Source organism: Patiria miniata, unplaced genomic scaffold (genome assembly GCF_015706575.1).
Source record: "Patiria miniata isolate m_02_andy unplaced genomic scaffold, ASM1570657v1 HiC_scaffold_26, whole genome shotgun sequence".
NCBI classification, from domain to species: domain Eukaryota; kingdom Metazoa; phylum Echinodermata; class Asteroidea; order Valvatida; family Asterinidae; genus Patiria; species Patiria miniata.
The window spans coordinates 6,356,447-6,382,824 of NW_024037065.1; the positions used below are offsets into that span (position 1 = coordinate 6,356,447).

The 26,378-nt window shown below is 40.8% G+C and overlaps 1 protein-coding gene across 1 annotated transcript in view; it reads left to right on the forward strand.

Moving 5' to 3' along the window:
• The first annotated feature begins 634 nt into the window (after positions 1 to 634).
• The window catches only part of LOC119733919 (leucine-rich repeat-containing protein 15-like), a 33,643-nt gene continuing 7,899 nt past the window's right edge, over positions 635 to 26,378 (forward strand). The window contains exons 1-7 of the mRNA XM_038207282.1: positions 635 to 813; positions 2,765 to 2,864; positions 3,390 to 3,452; positions 19,402 to 19,425; positions 20,954 to 21,025; positions 24,237 to 24,308; positions 25,314 to 25,385. Of these exons, the coding sequence (XP_038063210.1) occupies positions 657 to 813; positions 2,765 to 2,864; positions 3,390 to 3,452; positions 19,402 to 19,425; positions 20,954 to 21,025; positions 24,237 to 24,308; positions 25,314 to 25,385 (560 nt within the window). The 5' untranslated portion in view covers positions 635 to 656. The remainder of the gene's footprint in view (positions 814 to 2,764; positions 2,865 to 3,389; positions 3,453 to 19,401; positions 19,426 to 20,953; positions 21,026 to 24,236; positions 24,309 to 25,313; positions 25,386 to 26,378) is intronic.

Below are 26,378 nucleotides of genomic sequence, written 5' to 3' on the forward strand. Positions count from 1 at the left end.
TATCCAAGATGGCTGCCATCCATTGGGACTACCCCGTTAAATTTGATTTACCTGGGTTCCTTGGTATTGAAAACATAGGGTTTGCCACCAAAATGGACTTCATATGACAAACAGGTCCGAAGTTATGATACAAATTAGGTCCGAAATGGTGGCCATTTTGAAATAGCCAAGATGGCTGTCATCCGTTGGGAGTACCAAGTACCCAAGAGGTTGTAAATTTTTATGGGGGGGTCATTTTTTTCTAGTCCCACGATATGACCGTGGTGATAAGTATGACTGTGTGGCCTATTTTCGAGTAGTAAAATAGGGGTGTAAATGACGCCACTAACGTCAAAATAGTCCTTCCCCCCGAAAAAAAAATGTGTTCGGCTACAAATTTTGGGCAACATTTTTTTTGAAAAATTTGTTAGGCCAAATTCTGGGTGCGCCACTAGTCTGATCTCCCCCTACTCTAAATTAAGTTCCATCGCATGATAATTCTGATCTACAAGTTTAAACATAACGTGACTATCATTAAACAAGCATGGCATCAATTTACTAATAATGTTCAATCACTCTATTCAGTCAAGTTGATCTGTTGTATGTAAATGGTCGTATTCGAAGGAAAATTTAATTTTGTCACTTTCAGTGATAATTGACAACACAGCTTCATCACCATGGCCTGGGGTTGTTCATCGTTGACTCTGCTGGCTACCATTGCTTTCATGCTGTGTGCCTTTACTTCTGCACAGTCCTCATCAAGTTCATCAATTAGTGCAAGTTCATCAAGTAGTGCATGGGATGAGTTCTCATCATCGGAAGTCTCCAGAAATGGTAATCTTACTGTCTCCAAAACTGAAACCGCTTACTAAAGATTTCCCAGAAGTTCACGTTCCATTTGCTCTAACTCGACGAGATGTAGGCCTATAGGAACTATCCTTTAATCTTTGAACAATACACTGTACCATTCAGCTAAATCCAATGTCATTTTACTGTGGATTCATTTTAAATCCCAATTAAAACGATGATAGCAGGCATTATCACATGTCTGCTCCTATCTATTGGACGTATCATTTCAGCAGAAACCGAGGGGGCACGAATACGAGGTCCGGTCTCGAGTCCTTTGAGTCAAGTTCTTGTTCCCAGTAGTCCGGTCACGAGTCCTTTGAGTCGAGTCCTAGTTCCGAGTAGTCCGATCACGAGTCCTTTGAGTCAAGACCTAGTTCCCAGTAGTCCGGACACAAGTTTTTTGAGTCAAGACCTAGTTCCCAGTAGTCCGGTCATGAGTCCTTTGACTTAAGTCCTGGTTCCGAGTAGTCCAGTCCCGAGTCCTTTGAGTCAAGACCTAGTTCCCAGTAGTCCAGTCACAAGTCCTTTGAGTCAAGTCCTAGTTCCGAGTAGTCCGGTCACGAGTCCTTTGAGTCAAGACCTAGTTCCCAGTAGTCCGGTCACGAGTCCTTTGAGTCAAGTCCTAGTTCCCAGTAGTCCGGTCACGAGTCCTTTGAGTCAAGACCTAATTCCCAGTAGTCCGGTCACGAGTCCTTTGAGTCAAGACCTAGTCAACAGTATTCCGGTCACGAGTCCTTTGAGTCAAGACCTAGTCACCATGTAGTCCGGTCACGAGTCCTTTGAGTCAAGTCCTAGTTCTCAGTAGTCCGGTCACGAGTCCTTTGAGTCAAGACCTAGTTCTCAGTAGTCCGGTCACCAGTCCTTTGAGTCAAGTCCTAGTTCCCAGTAGTTCGGTCACGAGTACTTTGAGTCAAGACCTAGTCAACAGTATTCCGGTCACGAGTCCTTTGAGTCAAGACCTAGTCACCATGTAGTCCGGTCATGAGTCCTTTGGGTCAAGTCCTTGTTCCCAGTAGTCCGGTCACGAGTCCTTTGAGTCAATTCCTAGTCACCAGAAGTCTGGTCACAAGTCCTTTGAGTCAAGTACTAGTTCCGAGTAGTCCGGTCACGAGTCCTTTGAGTCAAGACCTAGTCACCATGTAGTCCGGTCACGAGTCCTTTGAGTCAATTCCTAGTCACCAGTAGTCCGGTCACGAGTCCTTTGAGTGAAGTCCTAGTTCCCAGTAGTCCGGTCACACGTCCTTTGAGTCAAGACCTAGTTCCCAATAGTCCGGTCACGAGTCATTTGAGTCAAGTCCTTGTTCCCAGTAGTCCGGTCATGAGTCCCTTGAGTCAAGTCCTAGTTCCCAGTAGTCCGGTCACGAGTCCTTTGAGTCAAGTCCTAGTTCCCAGTAGTCCGATCACGAATCCTTTGAGTCGAGTCCTAGTTCCCAGTAGTCAGGTCACGAGTCCTTTGAGTCAGGCCCTAGTCACCATGTAGTCCGGTCACGAGTCCTTTGAGTCGAGTCCTTGTTCCCAGTAGTCCGGTCACGAGTCCTTTAATTTTTCATCTTACATATATATAAATAGTTCTTCCTTCGAAATTCGAAGATGACAGCCAACATCTCCATACTAGTTGGTGTTGTGTGTTCGCAGATGGCTAATAAGTTCAATTCTAGCCAGGAAGCTGCAGTCCTACACTGGACACACTAGGTTGGGGGTGGGGGTGGACACGTAGGGAAGCATCTTCACGTTAACATACATCAGAACATAACGTAATGTTTCAAGCCACATTAAAAAAAATTGTGACCAGCTGCACTTCAATCTTATAGTCTGGCAGCATCCCGTTCAACTGTTTACAATTTATAGAATAGATTCAGGGAACACGATCAAAAGTGGCTTCGTCGTGAATAAGGTCTATTGTGTTGATTCTCTTTTATTTTTGTGCCGTTAACAGAGCGCTGCCCGCTTGAGTGTATGTGCGGCCCTTGCGTTGAGTGTTCTCGCGGTTGGAATCTTGAAACCATCAAAAGCATCCACAAAACAACAAACTGTCTGTAAGAAAAATTCCTAGTTTGTTTGATTAAAGAAACATTTTGCACACTTTACTGCTGAAATCAACTTCTATTTTTTGATACCGTCATTGGTTCTTCTCATTAAAAAACAATAAGAAGAATTGAATTGAATTGGAAACATTAATTTCCTCTTCAGGACATAGTAAAAAGTCTGACGCAATAACAGAAGACAATGTAAAGATTTGAATGAGGACAAGAAGTACAAACAACGTGCAAAATTTGACTGATTGGATACATTGTGTTAAGGTATACATTAAACTTGAAAATGGTCTTAAACGTTTAATTAATATCAAATACTAAGTTTGTCCAAAGCTTAGGTCAAGACAATTTAATGTGAGATTGTATCGTGAAACAAGATTTGGGGGTATACGGAATGTAATATTTAATGAACGCATGAGTGCACTTTGCAAACATACAAGTCTAAGGGACGGTGTCTAATTCAAATACCATTTCTGTCCAACCCAGCAATGCATTTTCTCCATCTTGTCGTTCTATGATTGTCTACAGGAAACTAAGAGGAGGCAATATCTCACATCTGGAGCCAGGCATATTCAGAAGATTTTCGATTTGGTGAGCTTAGTACATGTACCTATTATGGGCGTTCACGTTTGTTGCTAGGAAGACCCAGCCTCGACTCCATGGGCGCGTGCGCGTTCCTTCACTAACCCCTGGCCGCAGCCTCGACTCCATGGGCGCGTGCGCGTTCCTTACACTAACCCCTGGCCATGATGATGACGTAAATAACGCTGAGTGGCTATTCACAGCGTACTGCGCGCGAATTTCGAAGTTAACACGCCGGGCGCGCCCATAATACGCTCGCGTGCTTTGCACGTAACGTACGAAAACAATTGTTATTCAAAAGTCGCGATGCCTGTACGATATGTATTATGGCAGCCTCGTTTTTCGCTAAAAAAAAAACCTGTATCTTCGGTTGTAAAGGGACGAAAGGGGTACGTATATTTAATACAAATCTTTGCTGAATAACGCAACGTCCAAACGTTTTGTTTGAAAGGATTGATTCTTTAAAATCACAACTTTTAACATTTTTAAGATGGCGTTGGCACGTAAAACGGATAAACTGCAGCCTAATAGACCGCTTGCAGACGCGTTCGATAATTGACGCGCGAAGGTGCGCGACGCCATGTTGTGGGACAAAATGTGCATGGATAGATATGCGCTTGTCCAACAACATGGCGTTGCGCGCCTTCGCGCGTCGACACATTCAAATTACACAATTCCATGGGTTAAGATCGCGCAAGGCATGATGGGAAACAACATGGCGCAGCACAATCGTACCCATGGGGAACGAGGTTGGATAAACTGTAGCCTTATTATAATGTGCCATATTTTGACACATTTAAATGAGACAAATCCAGGGGTTGAATCGCGCAAGGCATGATGGAAAACAACATGGCGCAGCACGATCGTACCCATGGGGAACGAGGTTGGATAAACTGTAACCTTATTATAATGTGCCATATTTTGACACATTTAAATGAGACAAATCCAGGGGTTGAATCGCGCAAGGCATGATGGAAAACAACATGGCGCAGCACGATCGTACCCATGGGGAACGAGGTTGGATAAACTGTAACCTTATTATAATGTGCCATATTTTGACACATTTAAATGAGACAAATCCAGGGGTTGAATCGCGCAAGGCATGATGGGAAACAACATGGCGCAGCAAGATCTCGTACCCATGGGAACGTGGTTGATTGTTATAAATGCGTATTGTGTGGAAAACAAAAAATTTCTTCCCAGCAATCTGATATAACTTCAAACGGAAAGTTACAATATTGATGTATTTTTTAAAAAATGCATGCAACAAATCAAAATAACTGTTACGTCCACCGACACGTGGGTTCCCAAAAATATATACATTATGTGTTTGCAATGTGATGTCTTTGGAAAGTTAATTGGGAATAATTCGATGGGCAGGGTGTGGGTTAGTAGTAGGGAAGGTGGGGGCACCGGATCAAAATGGAAAAAAATCTGTGGCAAGCCTGGACACGTCGCTCTCGTTTCTAAAAATATTGGGGAAATCCCCCGCGGCAAATTTTTAGAAATCTGACGTCAGGTACCGGATTAAAATGGAAAAAATCTGTGGCAAGCCTGGACACGCCGCTCTCGGTTCTAAAAAAAGTTGGGGAAAAATATAGGGGAAATCCCCCGCGGCATATTTTTAGAAATCTGACGTCAGGTACCATATCAAAACCCTTACTCTCCCCCATTTATAAACAGCGCCCTCTAAAAACTTTTCCTTTTGTAAATATTAACCAGCAACCATGGATAAACGTTTCATAGAGACGGATAGCTAGACTGGCTCCCGCGGGGAGCCACTTGATTGTTTTATCTTATATAGGTTGACTGCCTCCCGCGGGGAGCCACTTGATTGTTTTATCTTATATAGGTTGACTGCCTCCCGCGGGGAGCCACTTGATTGTTTTATCTTATATAGGTTGACTGGCTCCCGCGGGGAGCCACTTGATTGTTTTATCTTATATAGGTTGACTGGCTCCCGCGGGGAGCCACTTGATTGTTTTATCTTATATAGGTTGACTGCCTCCCGCGGGGAGCCACTTGATTGTTTTATCTTATATAGGTTGACTGGCTCCCGCGGGGAGCCACTTGATTGTTTTATCTTATATAGGTTGACTGCCTCCCGCGGGGAGCCACTTGATTGTTTTATCTTATATAGGTTGACTGCCTCCCGCGGGGAGCCACTTGATTGTTTTATCTTATATAGGTTGACTGGCTCCCGCGGGGAGCCACTTGATTGTTTTATCTTATATAGGTTGACTGCCTCCCGCGGGGAGCCACTTGATTGTTTTATCTTATATAGGTTGACTGGCTCCCGCGGGGAGCCACTTGATTGTTTTATCTTATATAGGTTGACTGCCTCCCGCGGGGAGCCACTTGATTGTTTTATCTTATATAGGTTGACTGGCTCCCGCGGGGAGCCACTTGATTGTTTTAACCTAACGTCAATGCTTTGTGTAAGGTTGACTGATAAACGTTCAGTCAATGGATAGTCAATTTAAAAAGATACGATGACCACTACAAAAAAAGATACGATGACCACTACAATTAAGGCGGGGCCGAGGATGACGCCCTAAGAGGTGAAATAGAGATATAACACGGTGGATCGCTTTCATACTGTATATTTACCAAGAATTCGAACTTGTAAGTTTTTCGATAAGATTTTTTTTCCTTTGCCAGCTGTTCTTCTACCCGTTTTTTAACTTCTTTTTCAAAGTCTGTATCGTTTTTAATTTTTTGAAGCTTTGTGCTGGTCTTTGTTCTAATTTTTTGCTTAAGCTCGTTAAATTTTGCGAGCTCTCTCGTAATCAATATAAACTCTTCGTGCGATATATCTCCGTCGTTGATGGCTTGAGACACATTTTCTTCAATCATGTTAAAGTTGGAGTCTGCTAATATTTTAATCTGGTCGTGCTTTTTCAGATTGGCGGATAATCGCTATACGCGATTCTAAGCAGAATATCTACACCAAAAGCGCCTATAAACGTTCCTTCTAGCACCAATCCAACGGGGGCTGATATAACACCCAAGAGAGCGGGAATACTGACAGCCCCCGCTATAGCCCGCAATCCTTCGACTCCTAGCTCTACGTAATTAATAGTGTCGATCACTCTCTTTATTTTTTTATAAGTGAGCTCTCGGTGGTCTCTCTCTTTCAAGATTAAAGATCGAATCTCTTCAATCTTTTTAAGTCTGCATACTTTTGTTTCTTAGTTACTAATTAATCGGAGTACATCTCCAGAAATATCGGGATATAATACATTATTACTCATGTTTTTAATATAAAACGATTTTAAAATTAAAAGATCTCCAACTCTATCATTATACTCACACCCTTGATTTGTCCTTTTACACCTATGATTGAAAATGTCAGTTTGTCGATTATACCGTTTTTAAGTTTTTGGAAATCCTCGACTCTATCAGGCTCGGGTTCGCGCGTACCCACGGGTACGATTTTTAAGATATCAGACGGTCCACCATCGAGGAAATTTTCACTGGTACTTAATTGCGGGCAGCGAATAAACAAAAATTTAAACGGATTAACGTTGTAAGACCCCATATACACCACTTTGGGTACCATTCTTCCTTTGGGTAAATTGAGTAATCGAGAAACTTCTCTGTTTAAACGCAATTTGAGTTTCACGTCGGTTACCACCAACGTCACTTTTTTAGATTCTCTAAATATTCGAAAACTTACCCCGGGTATAGAATTTAAAATGAAATCGAACTAATCGACGTCATACCACCCTGGTGGTATGGTGACCGAACCGGCTAAATGACTCGGAGAAATAAAATCTAAATCATCACCCGACACGATAAGACTTCCCCGTATTGTTACACTAGCCTCTCTAATTGTTCCCACCCTAGGTTTGCTTATTATACCTTCGATATATTCTAGCGCTATCTTTTTACCTTCAGAGACTTGATGGTATCTTTCATATAAATTTCTTAATAAAAATATAAGCGTATTGCGTTCAACACTGTTTAGGGAAGCTTCTCGTTTTTTATTGTACACAAGTTCGTTACTTCTTTGATTTGTTTTTTCCTGGATCGATTCTAAGCAGAGTCTAGTCTATCTTCTTCGTACGCTTCTATAAGGTCGTTTATAACTCTATTAAAATCATTTTCGTCGTTAATTAAAAGTCGTAGGGGTACTCGGGTACCAATTGCGCGATAAAATCTCTATCCGTTCTTATCACCGCATCTGGGTCGAGTTCACTGGGTCTTATAGAGTCATCACGTCTTTTAGCTGGTTGTCCGTCTATTTGCGTATACCAATCAATCTCCGTGGCGCTGGAAATATTAAAATATCCGGAGTTAAACATCACCCTTTTTACGCGTATAGATTTTTGACCGTTTAGATTATCTACAACGTCTTCTAATTTAAACGTCTGCTCATTTTGAAACAAGTGAAACGAATGCATTTATTTTAGTCTTTTTATATTAAAACTGAAACTAAAATAATGAGTGATTTTAAGTCGTTTAAAAAGCAGATACAATCGAAGCATTGGAAGGGTTATCTCGAACAAGACGACATCATCAAAATGGCTTGGTTAGATTTTATACCCGCCAAAAGTTCGTTTACCTCTGTGGGAATCATAAAGATCAACGAATCGATCAGGTCTTATGTGCACGCTTTACTCGGTGCGCAGGCTCAAACAGAAACGAGCGTATTAACACCGGGCAACGGATTAGATGCTCAGAGACAATTTAACGTCATCGTTGAAGATATCATCAATGCAGAAGACGACATGGAAACGAGTATCAATCAATTTCAAGACTCATTGCAGTATGCCAGAACGCCTTTAAGTTTTGTCGTGAAACCGGGGTTGTATTTAATTCCATCGGATATGAACTTGAGGGTTGGAACGCACGACGGCTATAACAACAATCTTCAAATCGCTACCCAGAGTATGAAAACTGGTTTGGTGTTAGATTTAAACCCACAACGTCAACCGGACGACTCTTCTGATGACACCGATGACGTCGGGCCACCAACACCCCAGAGCCTATGACAAACGATATTGTATCACCAACACCTACACCAGCACCAACTTCATCACCAACATTTTAACCCAAGAACCCACGAAACTACAAACTCACCAAGACGAAAAATTATCGTTGACGGTAGGAATGTTAGCTATCGTTGGTAGGGGTATTTTGGCTTACGAGGCAATAAGTCACACTCTAAGCTCAAAGAAAATAAGCCTTACCAACTTTGTGCTGGTAAGGCTTATTTTTTGTTGTTGTTTTTAAACTTGATTACAACTATTACTACCATCGTTTTTGCAGGTACGCAAACACCAAGGCTCCCACACCCAAAAATAAAGCCCACACGTGTTCGGCCAACCACGATACGGACTTACTCAGCGCGTTAAATATCCAACTTAGTACGCTGCCTATGATACCGGGCAGAGCACCCAACGCGCTCGATCCGAGTTTTTTAAGAGCAGATGCAAAATTAGCGAGTTGTTTTGAAATCCACTCTCCGCCTTTTGGTGTTGGTGTTGGTGTCGGCGATGGTGTGGTTGGGACACCCACACCTCTCACGCCAGCCACGATGCTACTCACTATCGTGCTGATGGCCAAACTAAAAGCGGCTAAAATACTCACTACGGTCACACCTTGTTCTCTAAACAGAGTTCTAATCATTTCCGCCAGAGTCGTGTTGTCGCCTAATATTTTATTAATCGTTTCTTTGATTCTAGCGATCTGACTTTTGAGCCCTCGTTTGTTAGCTTTTGCGGCTTCTAATCTGGCGGATCTTTCAACGTTCAAGTCGCTCAATTTATCGTTTAACTCTCGTCGACCCTCTTCGCTGTGAGATTTGTCGAGTTCTTGTCTCGTGGCTGCAATCTCTCGGTATAGTTCTGTGAGACGCACTAAATTAAGTTCTAGGTTACGTCTCAACGTCTGAAGACTTTTATCTAAACCCTGGAGTTCTCTGTAATTCAATCCTTCAGTTTGAGCGCCGGTGTCTTGTTCTAAATCGTCTATAATCTCGGTTACCTAATCGGTGACTCTGGGTTTAAACCGTTTAAACTCATCTTTCTTTAATTTTTCTTTACAGACCTCAAAGTCAAAAATTTGTCTGGGTTTCTTTGATCCGTTAACCTTACTAAGTCTTTACCAGTGTCATAAAATAAACCGTCTGTTTTGAGAATAAATTTTTCGTATCTCGGAGATATTGGTTTATTGTATATGTTATAAGTATCGTAAAACTCATCAACGCGACCATTAGTGACCATGCTTCTTCCGTGATCTAAAACGTCATCTATGTCGGTAAACGGTTGTATCAGGAGTATCAAAGTCGTCATCTAGATTGGTCTCTGCTACATCATCATCATCGTCGTCGTAATCATCATCGTAATCGTAATCATCAACGGGGTCAAAGTCAAATCCTCCCTCAGCCATTTATTTAATAAACCTATTTAAATTATGCCGTTTTGATTATACTGCCCGGTAGTATACCCTGGGCCACCAACCAATTTTGCGTGGCAAGAGCTCCACTTATAATAACCGTCAATTTACCCGCATCTTCTACGCTTAGTTTGTCTAGATCCGACGCTTTCATTTTGAGTAGTTTATTTCCTACCATGGCGTATCCCATCGAAAGACCCGATATGACGGCTCCGTGGTAAATCGTATTAGCTTTTCCGTTGTTGTCAAAGTTACTCATCGTTTTTAATATAACAATTTAAAAATTATTGTTTTTATTCCATGTCTAGCGTTTTGGGGGCGCTGGGTGTAGTGGGTTGCGTTACTACCGGCACTGGCTGTACCACCGGCGCAGTTGTCTTACTTTTTAATACCAGCAACCCCACTCCTATTATCGACGCTATAGCACCCCACAATCGCCCAAGAGTTGTAGTCTGGTGAGCTCGAATTATCGTCCGATGTTACATCCATTTTTGCTAATTTTAATTTCATCTGTCTATTGTGCTCGGCTAAAGCTTTACCCTGCTGTATTCGTTTAGGATTTTTAGTCTTGGTCACTTTCGTTACCGTCGGTGATGACGTTGTTTTTATCGGTTGGGGCGTCTCTGTCTCTGCAGGTTGAGCCGCTGGCGTTGCTGTCGCTGCTTTCTAATCTTCCATTTATTATATTAGGTTTGTTAAATTTCAAATGTTTTGTTGTGATTATCGTAGCTAGCGAGTTCTTCTTCAGAATCTATACTGATGTTATATCCTAAAACTTGTACGGGTGTAACAACGGATAACACTCGCGAAAATAGACTTAGGCTGCTACGACACCGCACAAACGATCTTTATGTTCTGCGTTGTGATCTTGTTCGTTCGTTAAAGCAAGTTTTAGGTCCTCCATTTAATTAGAAACGAATTTAATTTTGTTGTAACTGTTGCAACTTTGTTATAAAAGCGAAGGTATTCGTAGGTGTAAACGATAGATTAAGCGATATGATGATAATAGCCAAAAACTGCAAATACTCGAATATTTCTATCATGTAATATAAAGCTAGTTCAGTAGTTAGTTGTAAACAACTCAGTAGTTAGTTGTAAACAACTCAGTAGTTTGCTATTATTTTGCTGATTTTGTTACGACAAAATGTAGAAAAAATTTACATATTTTTATAACTTTATAATAAAAAGAACTCATGGAAAACATATGTATACATTGTCACCAAATTTTACAAAAGATTCTTTTCGTATAAAAAGAGTTGGGTCAACATCTAAGACATGCCATAGTTGTTGGGATAAAATATACGTCCTAAAGATTCAAATTCCAAACGCCTGTGTTAAATGTCGTAAGGTTTGTGATCCTGAAACGTTTTGTATTATATCAAACGGTGAAAAATACAAAACCTGTGATGAGTGTAGAAGTAAAATGAATCAAAAATATTACTCGCAATCAAACGTTTGTAAGTTTTGTAAAAGTGACGATCTAAGCATCAAACCAAACGGTGAGAAATACAAAATCTGCGCTGAGTGAAGAAGTAAAATTAAACAAAGAAAAAGTCCACATAATCGACAACGCTGCTTATGTAAAGATTGCGGTGGTTCCAGTATCTGTAAACACGGTCGTCGCCGCTACTATTGTAAAGACTGCGGTGGTTCTGGTATCTGTTCACACGCTAAAGTACGCAACAAATGTAAAGATTGCGTCGGTTCTCGTGTATGTTACCATAGCCGCTTCCAAGGGCAATGTCGAGAATGTAAGAGTGATGATGGTAAGGCTGTAGACTTTACTATTTCGAGATGGATCTTGGGTTGTCGGAAAAAGGATAAAGAGAAAAATAGATTTAATCCAGAACTTTTTGTCGATACCGATTTTTTAAGAGGTCTTACAGAAGACTACAAACATTGCTATTACGATGATTGCCGAGTCGTTCTACAGTACGATTGTTTTGGAGACGATATGGCAACGGTAGAACGCTTAGATAACTCAATCGGGCACGTTAAAAGTAATTGCGTGTTGGCTTGTAAAAGTTGTAACGTTAAAAGAAAATCAAACAAAAACTAACAAATGTTTTACTCTCAACGCAAAAAGGTCTTCATAACAATAAAACGTTATGAAGAGCTTTTTGCGTTAATTTATTTTTTACCCCTACTCAAGTAGCTCGTAACTAACTGGAGGTTTGGTGTATACTACTAATTTACCATATTTCACATCTCTCAAACGTCGTTTTATATAATCTCGTTCTTCAATCGGTACGACGTCGTTTTCGTCTAACGCTTGATCAAACGATGTTTTATCCTTACAGTAAAATAACGCCAACCAAGCCGTATTTTCTATATAATCTTTTAAAACGCTATTGTACTTTTGAGTCAGTAACCAACAGCTGTGATTGACGTGTCTTCCGCTAAACGCCATTTTGCTTAGCGCGCACGTCTTTTTACGATATTTAATCTCTTGATCCGAAGAGCAATCGTCCACGATAAACAACGTAGCAACACCTTCGAATATTTTCCTGTAAAAATCGATCGCTTCGTTGAGCGTCATCTTGTACAATTCCGGATCGCAGAGGTATACCTCGGGATCTGCTTGAATCCACTTTCTTTCGATGTACGTTTTATTTTTAAATTCAAATGTATTTTTATAGTCTGACTCTAACAGATCCAAAATCCATTTGGTTTTACCCGAATTTGTTTTGCCGACGATTAAAGCGCAATGCGGTTGTGTCATTTTAACTTAACAGAGATTTAAAATTCCCGTCTTCCAAGTTCAATTGAGCATCCATGACCAAAAATACGTACATCGTGAGGTCACATTGACTTTCGGCTTCTCTGTTAAATTGAATGGTAATGCCTCCTCCGTCTCGGAGTTTCCTACCGGATCCGTGAGCGAAATTGTCGTCGTTACTTCTTAAATTGAGCCACAGACCGTACTTGTTTTTTTAGATATGCAGGTCAAAACCCGTCAAATTTAAGTCTTTAGCTACTCCGCGCCCGCTTTCGGTATCACTGTCTCCAAAGAACTTGATAATTTCGTTCCAGTGTTGATACTGAAACATGCCTTGATTGTAGAGTTGATTGGGTTTACCTTCTACAGTCACCGATGTTTTGGTTAGTTTTGGATTATACAATCGCTGCGGATTTTTCTCAGTGGGATCTTTAAACAAAAACAAAATACCCTTGAGACTCCTGATGGGTTGATTGACGCTGACATTCCAAAGCGTGTCCGATTTGTTGACGGATCTAACTTCTAGCGAGTGGATTTTATCAAATAGATATTTCATTAGCTCCTGGTGTAAAAGGGGTGATGCGAAGTTAGTATGTCAATGTCTAGGGGAATACAATATCTGTTACCATAGGCATCCGCGATAGCTTGATCTTTACCGTTGTTGGCGCCCGCGTTAGCATCTTGAGCCCAAGTTCTTAGTTAAGACACATTTGCTTTTTCTATGCCCGAGTACGCCATGTTTCGAGTTGTCGAGCTGTTGAGCAAATTGTCTTTAAAGTTGTGATACGCGTCGGCGTGACGATAACTCACGATTTCGTGACCTTGAAGCCTGACGCTGATTTCGCTGACTAAATTTCTGGCCAAATTGCCAAAAATGGTTCTATTGTTGTCGCCTCCACCTTCGAGTTCTAAATTGAAAGCTAGTTTACAAGTGCCGGGTACGATCACGTCGTCTACACCCAATTGAGGAAACTTAACCCTCAGCGTTTGCCCCACCGATATACTACAGGGATTGTGGGTAATGACCACCTCTTTTCTCTCACCCTTGATGGATCTGGGTATTTTTAATAGCCTGCCGGGATTGAGCTTTTTTCCATACGCATTAATTTATTTATACAAGTTATAAAAATTTTAAGATATCTGTAAGCCAAGAAACCCACCAATAGCGTTCCTTCCAGTTCTTTTCTATTTGTTGGTCGCTAGGCTCGTAAAAATCTTCGAGTTTGGGTTCGCGGGGTAACTCGACGTTTTCTCCGGTCATTTCGTTGTAGTAACGCAACGCTTGGTCAACGTTGTAAAATGCTTGTTTAGAAACATTTTGCTTTCTGATACGTTCGTTGAGAAAATGGAGTCGTTTCGTTCGTTCTCGTTGCCACTGATCTCTTGCGGGCGAGAGTTGTTCTTCCGCTAAATCGTGTCTCTTACGCTCTTCGCTGCCATCATCCTTCAGACTTGAAAATAAAAAGTTTGAACCCGAAAAAGCTAAGGCGTTTATGATCGCACCTCCAACCATCATTACAGCAGCTGACGCCATCTATTTAATGTATAAAGCCCTTTTAAATTATTATTATAATAAATGATGGATAAACTTTAAAAACTGTATTATAGCCCGAGCGGTTATTGGAAAGGTGAAAGTGCTGTCGACCATTTACACGAAAAAAACAAAATCGATAAAAAGGTAATCAGGGATTGGCTTAAAAAAACAAGCGAGTTGGCAAATTTATCTACCGGGTCCCGCGTGTGTACCCAGCCTACGAGTACTTTGCGAGAGTTTGAAACACCAAACGACTTTCACCAAATGGATATGCTATACCTTCCCTGGGATAAAGTAAAACGCAAGACTTATAAATACGCTTTGACGGTTGTCGACGTTGCGAGTCGATACCACGAAGCAGAACCTTTGGTTTCTAAGACGGCTGATTCCACCCAAGATGCTATGGTCAAGATTTACGCGAGATCGCCTTTGAGTTACCCTAAAACGTTGAGAGTAGACGCCGGTAAAGAATTTCAAGGCGCTTTTAAAAAATGGATGACCTCAAAAAACGTCGAGATTATCGTAGGCGAACCCGGAAACCACCGATCGCAGGGTATCGTAGAAAGATTTAATCGAACGCTAGCTGAGAGACTTTTGGTCATCAGTACGCTCAAGAAATGTTAAATCCCGAGAATAGAAACACGCAATGGGTCGAGCGATTACCCAGCGTGATCAAGGCTATAAACGATGAAACGACAAGAATAATAGCTAAAGCGCCGTCAGAGGCAGTTAAACTAGAACAGGTCCGACAATCGCCGGCTAACCCCGTTAAAACAAAAGAGCAACAATTACCGCAAGACGCTATGGTTAGATATTTATATTACCCGGGCGAGCAAGAGGGGGGTACTTCGAGAAGAGCCACGGATCCCATTTGGAGCGTAGACATCTTCAACGTGGAAAAAAGAACGAGTCAATTTAAAATGATTAACGGTAAAAAAAAGTCACGACGGGCCCCACGCTGCATTACCTGCAAGACGGCCCAAAAAGGAGTTTTTTGAGACAAGAGAATCAAGTCGTACCCGAGGACACGCAATTACCGCCTAATTAATATCTAGATTACGGTGACCATAAGCGAGCGTGTGTACTCCATCCGGTAAAATGTTCCTCTTGGTATCCAACGGACTCAACGACAATTTATCTAGCGACATGGTGTAAAGGATGTGTTTTTGAGTCATCGTTTCTGTTTTAGATTTATTTTTAAAGATGCAGTCGTAGTAGTGTCGGTGTTTTAATTGTTTGTAAGTGACCGATTTTGTGACCCCCTTGGCTTTTTAAAGAGTGATGTTGTTGTCATCTGCTAAAATCGAGTACATATTAGGTCTTACGCAAACGGCTTCTTGAATGACCTTACCTTGAATGAATGACCGAGATCGAGGTAGACGTAGCAACGTGACGTAGTGCAACACGTATTTTTGTTTAGGATTAAGCGTACACGTTAATTTTTGTACGTCGCTACTAGGTTCGGTATCCAATAACTCATTTTGATAACCAGACATCCAAGCTTAGGGTACGACCATATTTTCGGGTGCTAGGGGATAATCGTTATGCTTGGCGTGTAGATCGTGCGGGTAGTCTAAATCTACTTCGAAAAAGTAGCCGGTGTTGGACGTTTTCTTAAGCGTTAATATCCTTTCTCCATTTAAAATCGCTGTACGGTAGATATTGACTCATAGCCCAACCGTACAGATTGTTGGCATCCAGATAAGCGATATAACTCGAGGGCTTGTTTGAATCGTAGTCATCGAGATATTGAGTATTGGCTTTGCGATGTCTCATTCCACCCACGCTAGATATGCCTCCTCGTTTTGCTTTTTCAAAAAATAAATGTTTGTCGACGTCTTGCAACAGTTCGAGTTTAGCTTCCGAGTGTTTCAATAGAGCATCCCAGGACAATCCGGGTGCGGTGTAATAATTGGCTGGATCTAACCCGTAGTTTTCTATGCACGTTCTTCTAAAGTTTTCAAATACGCCTGCAAGTAATAACTTATTGGTAGTCACGTACAAGTCGTGATATTCTCCTAGATTTTGTATATTAAACTCGTTCCACACGCGTTGAGCTCTGTCGTAGTCTTGTTGCGATATATGTTCGTCTTTATACTGCTGTAAAACTTGTCGATGGGTGGTAGGCTGGTCTCTTGAAACTTATCAAACGAGTTCATACATTCGTAGGGATGAATTCCTTTTTGTAATAACGAGTCAGGATGTTTAAAATGCTTTTTGAGTAGATGAAACGACTCTTTTGGACAAGCTTTCACTAATTTATCCAACGATGATGCCATAAAACTAAACGAGTCTAAGAATCGTAGATTTCCTATCGAAAACGAAATATACTTTTCTGAATTTTTAGCGATCACTTGTATTTCTTTTTTGCTATCGTATTCTGTCATTCCCTGTATGATTAAATGCGCGTCGTAATTTTGTAAATTGTGAAAAGAGACCGGTATCGGTGTACAACCGGGTTTAATTTGTAGTTTGAGATTACAATAAGCGTGTGCGGCACCCCTATATTTACCAGTTACGTGGCAGTGATCTCTCACCTTTTTATGAATGCTCTTTCTGCAGTCGAGACATTTAGACTCGATAAATTCCTTACTATTTTTGTACTGATATTCTTTCATTTGTTTTATCGTCTTGGGTTCTCTGGGTTTCTGGCACTGACAGTTGCTCGAGTAATTGGGATAAATTGGTTTTTCACAAAACCAACACGCGTTTGTTTTATCGTGATGTTTTTAGCTCGCTCGTTAAATTTCATGGGTTGGGTTTTTTCAAATAGACAATTAATATCGCTTTGTAACAACGTTGTTATAAATCTAGTTGAAGCGTCTTTGCCTCTATAAGTCTCTTGATACACATTTTTACCGTCGCATCGGACGACAACTAGCGAATAACCGCTTGCTTTGTGAACGTTAATCTTTTTTGTGTTTGTCTCTTTGTCTGAGTGAGTAGGTTTAGATGTTAGTGCCTGTGTGGGTGTTGTTGTTGTTTGTAGTATGGATTCAAAGTCAGCATAAATGACAAATGGTGCTTTTTGTTTGTGCCTATAGTTTTTAAATTCTAATATCGGTACGTCTCTTTCGCCTGGTTGCCCGTCTATGTATTTTGGTTTACCTGTCGGAAATACAATCTTTGATGGATGTGCATCTATACCCTTACAATCGGCGATATGTCTGTCTAATTTGTTTTGATTGGTAAAATGACATAGACATCTTCGACAAAAATATTTCTTACATTTATGTTTCGTAACGTCGTACATCAACCTCGTAAAATATTTTATCCCACAAAAGTGATGCTTGTCACCTTTAGAAATCAAAAGCAGATCAATCTCTCGTGTCCCGTAGTATTTAGACACGTATAATGGATATATCTCACCCTCATAACCGTATACGTTTATCGATAAATTATTTTGTCTTTTTATCTTGGGTATCTGATCGACCGGTGTCGGAAAGTCAACGCCTTTAAATTTGAGTCCGTCGTCTTTGATGTAAATCGACGGTCTGCTTTCGTTGATTTTATATTTAGGATTATTTCTTATTTGATTTTTTACTTTGTCCGTTTATAACACCAAGGCAGATCTCAAACACCATCTCAAACACTCGTCGTCTTTGTTTTGTACGTTGATCATCGCCTGTTTAATTTTAAGATGTTCGGGGAGGTTTATGTAAGAACTACCTCTCGCTGGATTATATCTGTTGATGTTGATGTATAACGCGAGTATTGTATCGACTACCCAACCCGATCCTTGATTCGTATACCTTTCATCATTTTGAATAGCTCTTCGATCTCTTCTTTTAAAACCTGTTTTACTTGACTTTGATTTAAAACGGCTTTCGGCTTGATATAATGAATAGCTTCGATCGTTTCGATGATATCGTTCGGTTTGATTTTTCGATACCTTATTTTTAGTACAAGCTCTACTTTTAAACCTCTGAGCTCTCTCAATTCAGACTTGATTTTATTGACTATTTGTTCCTTGTTCGAATAAAAAAACTTTGATTAAATCGTGGTTATAAAGTCTGGGGTTTAATTCCCAGTTTCTGTAGTAATTGTTAAACCTTCTCGTTTCTCTAAAAGCTGACTCTGTAAAGTCTTCGGGTTGTCTGTATGTTTTAATCGCCGAGTTTAAATCTTTTTTCAAAAACCGTCCTTTATAACCCGTCGGTACGTATTTTAGATTTTGTTCGTCTACAATCTGTTTGAGCTCATGTAGTGTTTTTAAATTGACCTTTATAATTATTTATCCCCTCGATGTAGACTTAACGAGTAAGAGAAACATTTTCATTGTGCGGTATATTATACCGCTGCACGTAATCACGCAGCGTGGCTTTTTTCCATTTAGAATATCCTTTGATGGTCGGTCTGAACATATTACTCTCCATTTTATTATAGAAAATATAATATTTTTTTTCTCATTTTTTTTGGAGGGCGATCAATTATTTCATAATCGATGAGAGCTTGACTGTAGTGGAAGTTCCCTCTTTTTTTATCCCGAGTTTCAAGGTCACGTTGTTTACGCGAGGTTCAAGGTCACGTTGTTTACGCCAAATTTCTATCGTGCCTCAACACGTTTCAAGGTCACGTTGTTTACGCCAAATTTTTCAAGGTCACGTGGTGGTGACATCACATCATTTTAGCGACGTCAGATTTATTTTTTAACACCAGAGCGACAGGGCCTGACTTGGCACACATTTTTCCATTTTGCTCCCATACCTGACGTCAGATTTCTAAAAATTTGCCGCGGGGAATTTCCCCTATATTTTTCCCCAACTATTTCTAGAACCGAGAGCGGCGTGTCAAAGTCACGTGGTGGTGACATCACATCATTTTAGCGACGTCGGATTTATTTTTTAACACCAGAGCGACAGGGCCTGACTTGGCACAGATTTTTTCCATTTTGATCCGGTACCTGACGTCAGATTTCTAAAAGTTTTGCCGCGGGGGATTTCCCCTATATTTTTAGAAACGAGAGCGAGGTGTCCAGGCTTGCCACAGATTTTCCATTTTGATCCGGTACGTGCCCCCACCTTCCCTACTACTGGATTTACGTGTCTTCAAAAATGCAAACCACAAACAAAATGTACAATTTGAATGACCATTATTATGGTTTTATCATAAACTACGAAACTTAGTACACATGACCAAAGGAATGCACCGAGAATATCATTGGAAAAAAAATTATACTGTCTCACGTTAATTTTAAAACCTTAATAATGGTCATTAAGTGCATTTCTCTGTCCAATTTTAGTGTTGTGTGTTACTTTCTTTTGTTTTTGTGTTACCCTGTTTGATCCCATTTTGTTTTCCAGGACGCCCAGGAGGTTAGAGGTGCTGTAAGTTCCTGTTTGTTTTTAGCCTTGGTCAATGCTCTCCTCGTTATTCGTCCCGTACGCGGTCAATCGTCGGCATATATCCTCACGCGCTATGCACATGCATGTAAAAATACAGCGCGAACAGCGACCTCACGCGGCCACTATTTTTATGCAAATCAGTTGAAGACGAAGTCGAGCCTTGGTTCAATCGTCCATGTGAGGTTTTGGGGGTGGTGCTCATTATGTTAATAGCCTTAGCTGGCCTTAAATGTCGTTTTCTTATTGGTCGATCGTTGCGTGGAAACTTGCATAGTGAAACGTGGCACCGTACATAATCCATACACGTACACATTGTGTGTCTCTGCACACGGCACCAATGTACAAAAATGTGGTTCATGTCACGTCCGCAAAAGGTGGAATAGCTGCAAATAATTTGATGACGTCCGGATGTACCAAGGTGTGATTGGACACTCCACATATTAGCCCCGCCTATACTTATCTGTATTCGCATACGAGGTCGTGCGCTGGAAATCTAGCGCAAAGTAAAGAAAAACATAAGCTTTTGCCGACGATTGAACCAAGGCTCGACTTCGTCTTCACCTGATTTGCATAAAAATATTGGCCGCGTGAGGTCGCTGTTCGCGCTGTATTTTTACATGCATGTGCATAGCGCGTGAGGATATATGCCGACGATTGACCGCGTACGGGACGAATAACGACGAGAGCATTGATCAAGGCTAGTTTGTTTTTGATGTCACAGCAGACTGCATGCAATACGCTTTGGCATCCATTTGGCTCTCCAAAATATGAAACCGTTAAATCATTTTTTTTTTCGAGTTGGACTGACATTGCTTAAAGTAGCTGCTTAATACCAAAATACTTCAGTCTGGAGGAGTGGGGAATGATGGAAATCGGATTTTTTCCTTGAATTAGCAGAATATGTTAATTGTTTTAATTGACTGTAGTCATTCATCTTATTTTCCATGTGGTAGTCCCTCCGCACGATTTCAGAGCCACAGCAGATACTGCGTACCTGCAACAAAACATTGTAGAAAAAAGCTCTTTCCAATTTCTTATCTATTTTGCTTTTAGTTATCAAGTATTATTTTTATTTATCACTTTTTTCTTCTACCTGTTGTCTTTATTGCAAGTACTGTTTTGCTTTCATTTTGAGGCAATTTAACTCTTCACACGTGTTCTCTATTCATGTATTTATTATTGACTTTGCAGTGCATATTTTTCCCTAAAATTCTTATTAAATTGGGTTTTTTTTCATGAATTACCTTAAAGACACTCTTCATGGTCCACATATTTAATTGCATAAATGGGAGTAAAAAATCAGTTTTAATCTGTCCGATGATTAAACGAAAAATGAAATTGGAAATTTACATCCCTACCGTACAGGCAGTTTAACTGAAGAGAATTTAAAAAAAAAAAATGAACGGAAAATTATTCTTTAGTACTAAAAATAGTACTTTTTACACCAATATAAATTTAAAGGCTTTGCTGTGTATCTTAGATTTGTTATATTCTCCATTTGATTCGACAGTACTCTGGAAGATTTTCCGCTCGCGTCGATTTCCTCCGGCACATTTAGAGGACTTTCCGGGCTCAAATTCCTGTAAGTTTGTTATGCTTCTTATCTTGTTGGGGTTAAAGAGTGTAAATCCTGCAAGCTGTATTTGATCTTTAAACTGTCTAAATCGGAACCAATCTCACACGCGTAAAACTACCGTTAACTATATAATATATTAAGAAAAAAGTTCGGTATTTGTTTTTGCGTAGTAGAAAACAGTTTAATAACCTGATAAAAATATACGCATTGGACATTTGTGATATTAAGGAACATGAATCCGCTGTTCCCCTGAATATTTTGAGAACGATTCGCATTTCAAACTGGACCACTGGTTGACAGTTTCCTTCCACCGGCACGGCATATTTTTTCGCCCTACTTTTTCTGCAATTCGTATATACTCTTGGCGTTTTTCAACGCGTGAATGTTTGGAGTCTGTTATTTCATTCTGTTATAATTAACGACCAACACATTAAAGATGCATGAACACATAGAAAATGTTAATTGTGTGTTGTAGAAAAACATTATTTTCTTCTGAGCAATATATTGCAACTTCGAAAGGAAAGTTACAATATGGATGTATTTTTCATGCATGCAACAGATCATAATTAACAATTGTTGACCGCTGTGATGTGGGATATGACGTTTTGAATAGCCGAGGGGCGCATAGCACCCGAGGCGAAGCCGAGGGTGCTATGCGCCCTTCTGTCTTGGCTTCATTGGATTTTGATGTAAAAATCACGAAAACAAACAGTAGTAAACACAACAATCATGACTATCAAACGTCAACTCACATGCATGTCGCGTGCTCGATATAAGCGTTTCGCAGCCGTATGTACCGTACGTACAAAGTCATTGCACACTCCCTGTGGGATATCACGTGCGTGATATCCCACAGGGAGTGTGCCATATCTTTTTATAAACTTAACACGTGATCGTTCTATGCCAATGAAAATACAGTATTCAAGACAGAGGTTTACCAATAATTTTTATTTTCACCACAACGTGTGTTTCAAACGAAATAATACTGTGTTTTTGCAATTTCATGTCTTTAGAATGTAAACTTAGAAATATTTGGATTAACAGGATGTGGGACACGTGTCCCAAAATGGTGAACCACGAACAAATGTATAATATGAAAAAGTTATGAACTAAACGACCATTATTATGACGTTATAAACTATATACGAAACTTACGGTAATACATGACTAGAGGAGTGCATCCAGGATATCATTGTAAATTAACTTATACTGACCACATCATCATGGCCCGTCCCACCGTGAACGACGATGGAGACGACGACTCTCACGGTCAGTAATTTAATATAGCTCTGCGGGTAGAGCAACCGTTGTATATAGCAGAGTGCCAATGGGAACGATTGCTGGCAGTTGACTCCCAAGTAGTGTTTGGCATCCCAAAAAGCTTTGGCAAAGAGAATGCACAGAAATTGAAGATCTTGGAGTTTCACTGTGGGCGACAATAGCAGCAACATATTTTCACGAATGAGGACGCGTCTGACTGAAGTCCTGGTGCAGAGACGAGAGATGTTGAGTAGCTTTCCTGAGCTGCGAGTTTGGAGCAGTACGCCAGAGGGATCAGGAAAGGCACGATGGAGGAGAGCCGAGAAGAACATCCCAAACAGGGTATAGGAGCTAGCACGCAACCCTGTTTGACCCCTGTTTGACGCGGGAGATGTCCCGAGTAGCAGAGGTATCATTTGCAGGGGTTGGCTTCGGATGAGCTTGATGAAACTTTTTGGGTTGCATTCTGAGCTTGCAGTGGACAAGGGCGTGGTCAGTGTTACAGTCTGCCATCGGTGTGAGCGAGGATGCATCCAGCCTGGATGCGAGGTGATTCTGTGAAGAATATGTGCTTGTAAGACACGGGTCATGGCCGGCACAGCACTCAAGGAGACGTCGCCCATTATCGTTTATTTGCCCAGGCCAGGAGGACCGATCACACCACTCCAAGAACTGAAATCAGGTCCGATGTGTGCGTTGAAGTCTCCGGCAAGCACAATGCTATCCCCAGGTGGTATGCTACGCAAAGTATTGTAAAGCAGGTGATAGAATTCGTCCTTTTCCACAGAATCAGCCATCACCGTCACGTTGGAGCGTATACAGATATGACAGTGACAATTAGGCCGCTACTGAAGCGAATCGGCATGAACATGAGGCGGGGAGAGTGGGAAACAGGTTGTTGAATGCATGAGAGCAGAGAGTTCTGGATTGCAAGGCCTACTCCATGCATAGGTATTGCGTTGTTTGGGTAACCGCTCCAAAAGAAAGGAGAAGTTAGCCTCGCAAATCGAGCCAATGACGGTAAGCCAGGTCTCACTGAGAGCACAGACGACGGTTCAATGTCGACCACCGCAGACTTTCTTGGGGAAGGAGATTGGCGAACTGTATGAGTACCCAGGGAGAGAACATTCCAACAAGCTTAAACAAAGAAGGTAGCTAAAACAAAAAAGGTAGTAGCAGGGTGTCGACCCGAACGCGCCTGCCTGGAACGCGATCCTTGCCGGGCATCGAAAGTCCGGGCCCAAAAAGGATGACCCCCGATTTGCCAGTCGCTTATTCTGATTTAGACCTACAATCATGACTGTGGGGCGCCGAGGCAAAAGTTATTGAGAGCCAGTGCTTGCCCAGGTCACACCCTCCCCTCTGGACCTTGCATCCATCTGAACCAGCGGGACGCATAGCTAACTAACTACGCCTGATGACCAACAACTGTTGACTCCGAAGCGAGTTCCGCTTGACGGTCTGCTACAACATACCGGAGACACTTGCATGAAGAAAGTGACCACGCTGTGATTGCAGCTGCCATGCCCTGCTGCCGAGCTGACATGTGGACTACGTTATCCGCCGAATGCAGACTTTATGTACTAGAGGGGAGAGGTCCCTCACCTGCAGGAGTCCATCGCACAGGTTCGCTCATGTAGTTTAGCTGACCAAGGTCAGGATACCGCGGTGTTGCCACTGTCGTACATAAGCAGTTCCGTGGAGCCATACATGAACTAAGGTTAACTTTCGGAACCAGAGGTTAGAGCCCCCATAAACATGGGGCGGCTGCCCATCGCCAAAGGTACTATCCATCCAGAACACCCCCAACGCCCCACTGACCCCAGTTAATTATAAAACCATAATGATGGCCATTAAGTACATTTTTCGGTCTCATTTTCCCAATGTTTGTTGGTTACCTTTTTGAGGAGGCACCCTATTCATTTTAACCCGATGTATTATTTACTTTACTTGACAGTCGGCTGGAAAATCTTTCTGTGGTGTCGATACCCGACGGAACATTTAGCGGGCTGATCAATCTCCTTATGCTGTAAGTTTGATACTGTTCCTGTTTGTTTTCGCTGTCACATAATAGCTCTATTTGCATCATAACTTTGGCATGAATCTCTCCAAATTTACCGTTTACCATTTTCTTTCGAGTTAGAGGAACATTTCTCAAAGTAGCTGGTTTAATCCCTGAAACTCCAACAGGAGATAATCAGGTACTTTTTTGTTAAACTTTGATTTAACAGACAATACAACTGATTATCTCAATTTCATGGGTTTAATACAAATTCATGTGATTAAGATCACTGTTCGCAAAACGCTGCTAGTGTGCGCTCAGATTATATCGCATAACCTACTTCAGATGAGACAGTGATTTTGACTTTACACCATTCTTCTTCATACTGCAACAAGACCCACCAAAATGTGGAATGAGGTGGCGAGAAATGGACTTCTCCATGTATTGTGGTATAACGTGTGAGAGGCCCTTGAACACTTCACACCATATTGCTACGCAGGCACACATCAATTTCTTTTCACGAGAAAGACATATTATTATGTTTGATGTGAAAGCAATATTAATGATGTTAGCCTCGCACCTGTTGATCCAACCTAGTTTGTTTCGTGGATTATCGAGATCTGCAAGATCTGTTCTTTTCGTGTTTCTTGGTTTTACCAAATATCCAATATCAAACAAATTTTATTGCAGTTGTTGATGAATACAGCCATATGGTTGCTAACCACAAAGGGCCGTTGTTTGGCAAAGCTAATCCGATTACGTACTTAGGCGCTTAAACGCTATAACGGAGCAGTGAAATTCATGCACCCCCCCCCAAAAAAAAACCCATGGCATTTTCAACGTTGTGTTTCTCAGAAAATATGCTCGGTATGATTGAAATGTTACATTCCAACTGAAGACGAAATTCTAATATGTCTTGATGGTAGACATAAATTAGTCTTAAAACAATTTGAAAGGAAAATTATACTAATAAATAGTATTATTAATACAAGTCTAATTCAGCTTTGCTATATTCTCCATTTAATTCAACAGTAATATCAGCAATCTTCCGCTGGTGTCGATTTCCAGAGGTACATTTCGTGGACTCTCCAATCTCGGAGACCTGTACGTTTGATATGCTTCGTATCTTGTTGTATACAAGATGAGTAAAAAAAAAAAAGCGAAACCCAAATGTCGGGACAATTGTTTTAGTAAATTTCTGCATGTAACACTTTCTAATCTAGGACAGGAAAGCCCAATTCATAAGCTTTCTTTCAGTACAAGAATCATTTAAATCACTCTTGTACTTTTAAAGTTACGGAATTTTAAACACAACCACCGTTTTAAAGTTCTGTCCACGGATCACCAAAAATTGTGCGTTCTTTCAGCAAAACGAACAATTCACGCACATCCCTAAGTGATTTGTTTTCGTTTTGCTGAAAGAACAATTACCTTCTTGTGATCCGTGGATAGAACTTTAAAACGGTGGTTGTGTTTAAAATTCCGTAACTTTAAAAGCATGAGTGATTTGAATGATCCTTGTACTAAAAAAAAAGCTTATGAATCGAGCTTTCATATCCTAGATTTTTGAAAGTGCTACATGCTAAACTTTACTAAAACAATGGTCCCGACATTTGGGTTTCACTTGTTTTGACTCACCCTCTTTTTATATAAGAACAAATCTCATCTCCCCAAGCTTCCGTTAACCATTTGAATAATTTTCAAAAGAGGGTTTGTTTTCGGTCAATACTTTTCGGATTGTACAAAGACAGTTGTATGACCTGAAAAATATATACAAGTTATGTATTGGACATTTTGTGATATTTAAGTAATATCAATCTCCAGTTTCGCTGAAGATTTTCAAGACTGATTTACATTTCTAAAATTCTAACTAGATCACTGTTTCACTATTTCCTTTCACCTCGTCAGTCGTTCTTCAAAACGTTCGACATACATCTAGCCTGTTCCTTTCATTCTGTTATTGTTAACGATCAACCATGCATTAACGACGTCTGAACACGCAGACCATGTTAATTGCGTATTGCAGAAAAAAAAAACATGTTTCCGAACAATCTGATATAACTTCAAACGGAAAGTTACACAATCTATTTATTTTGT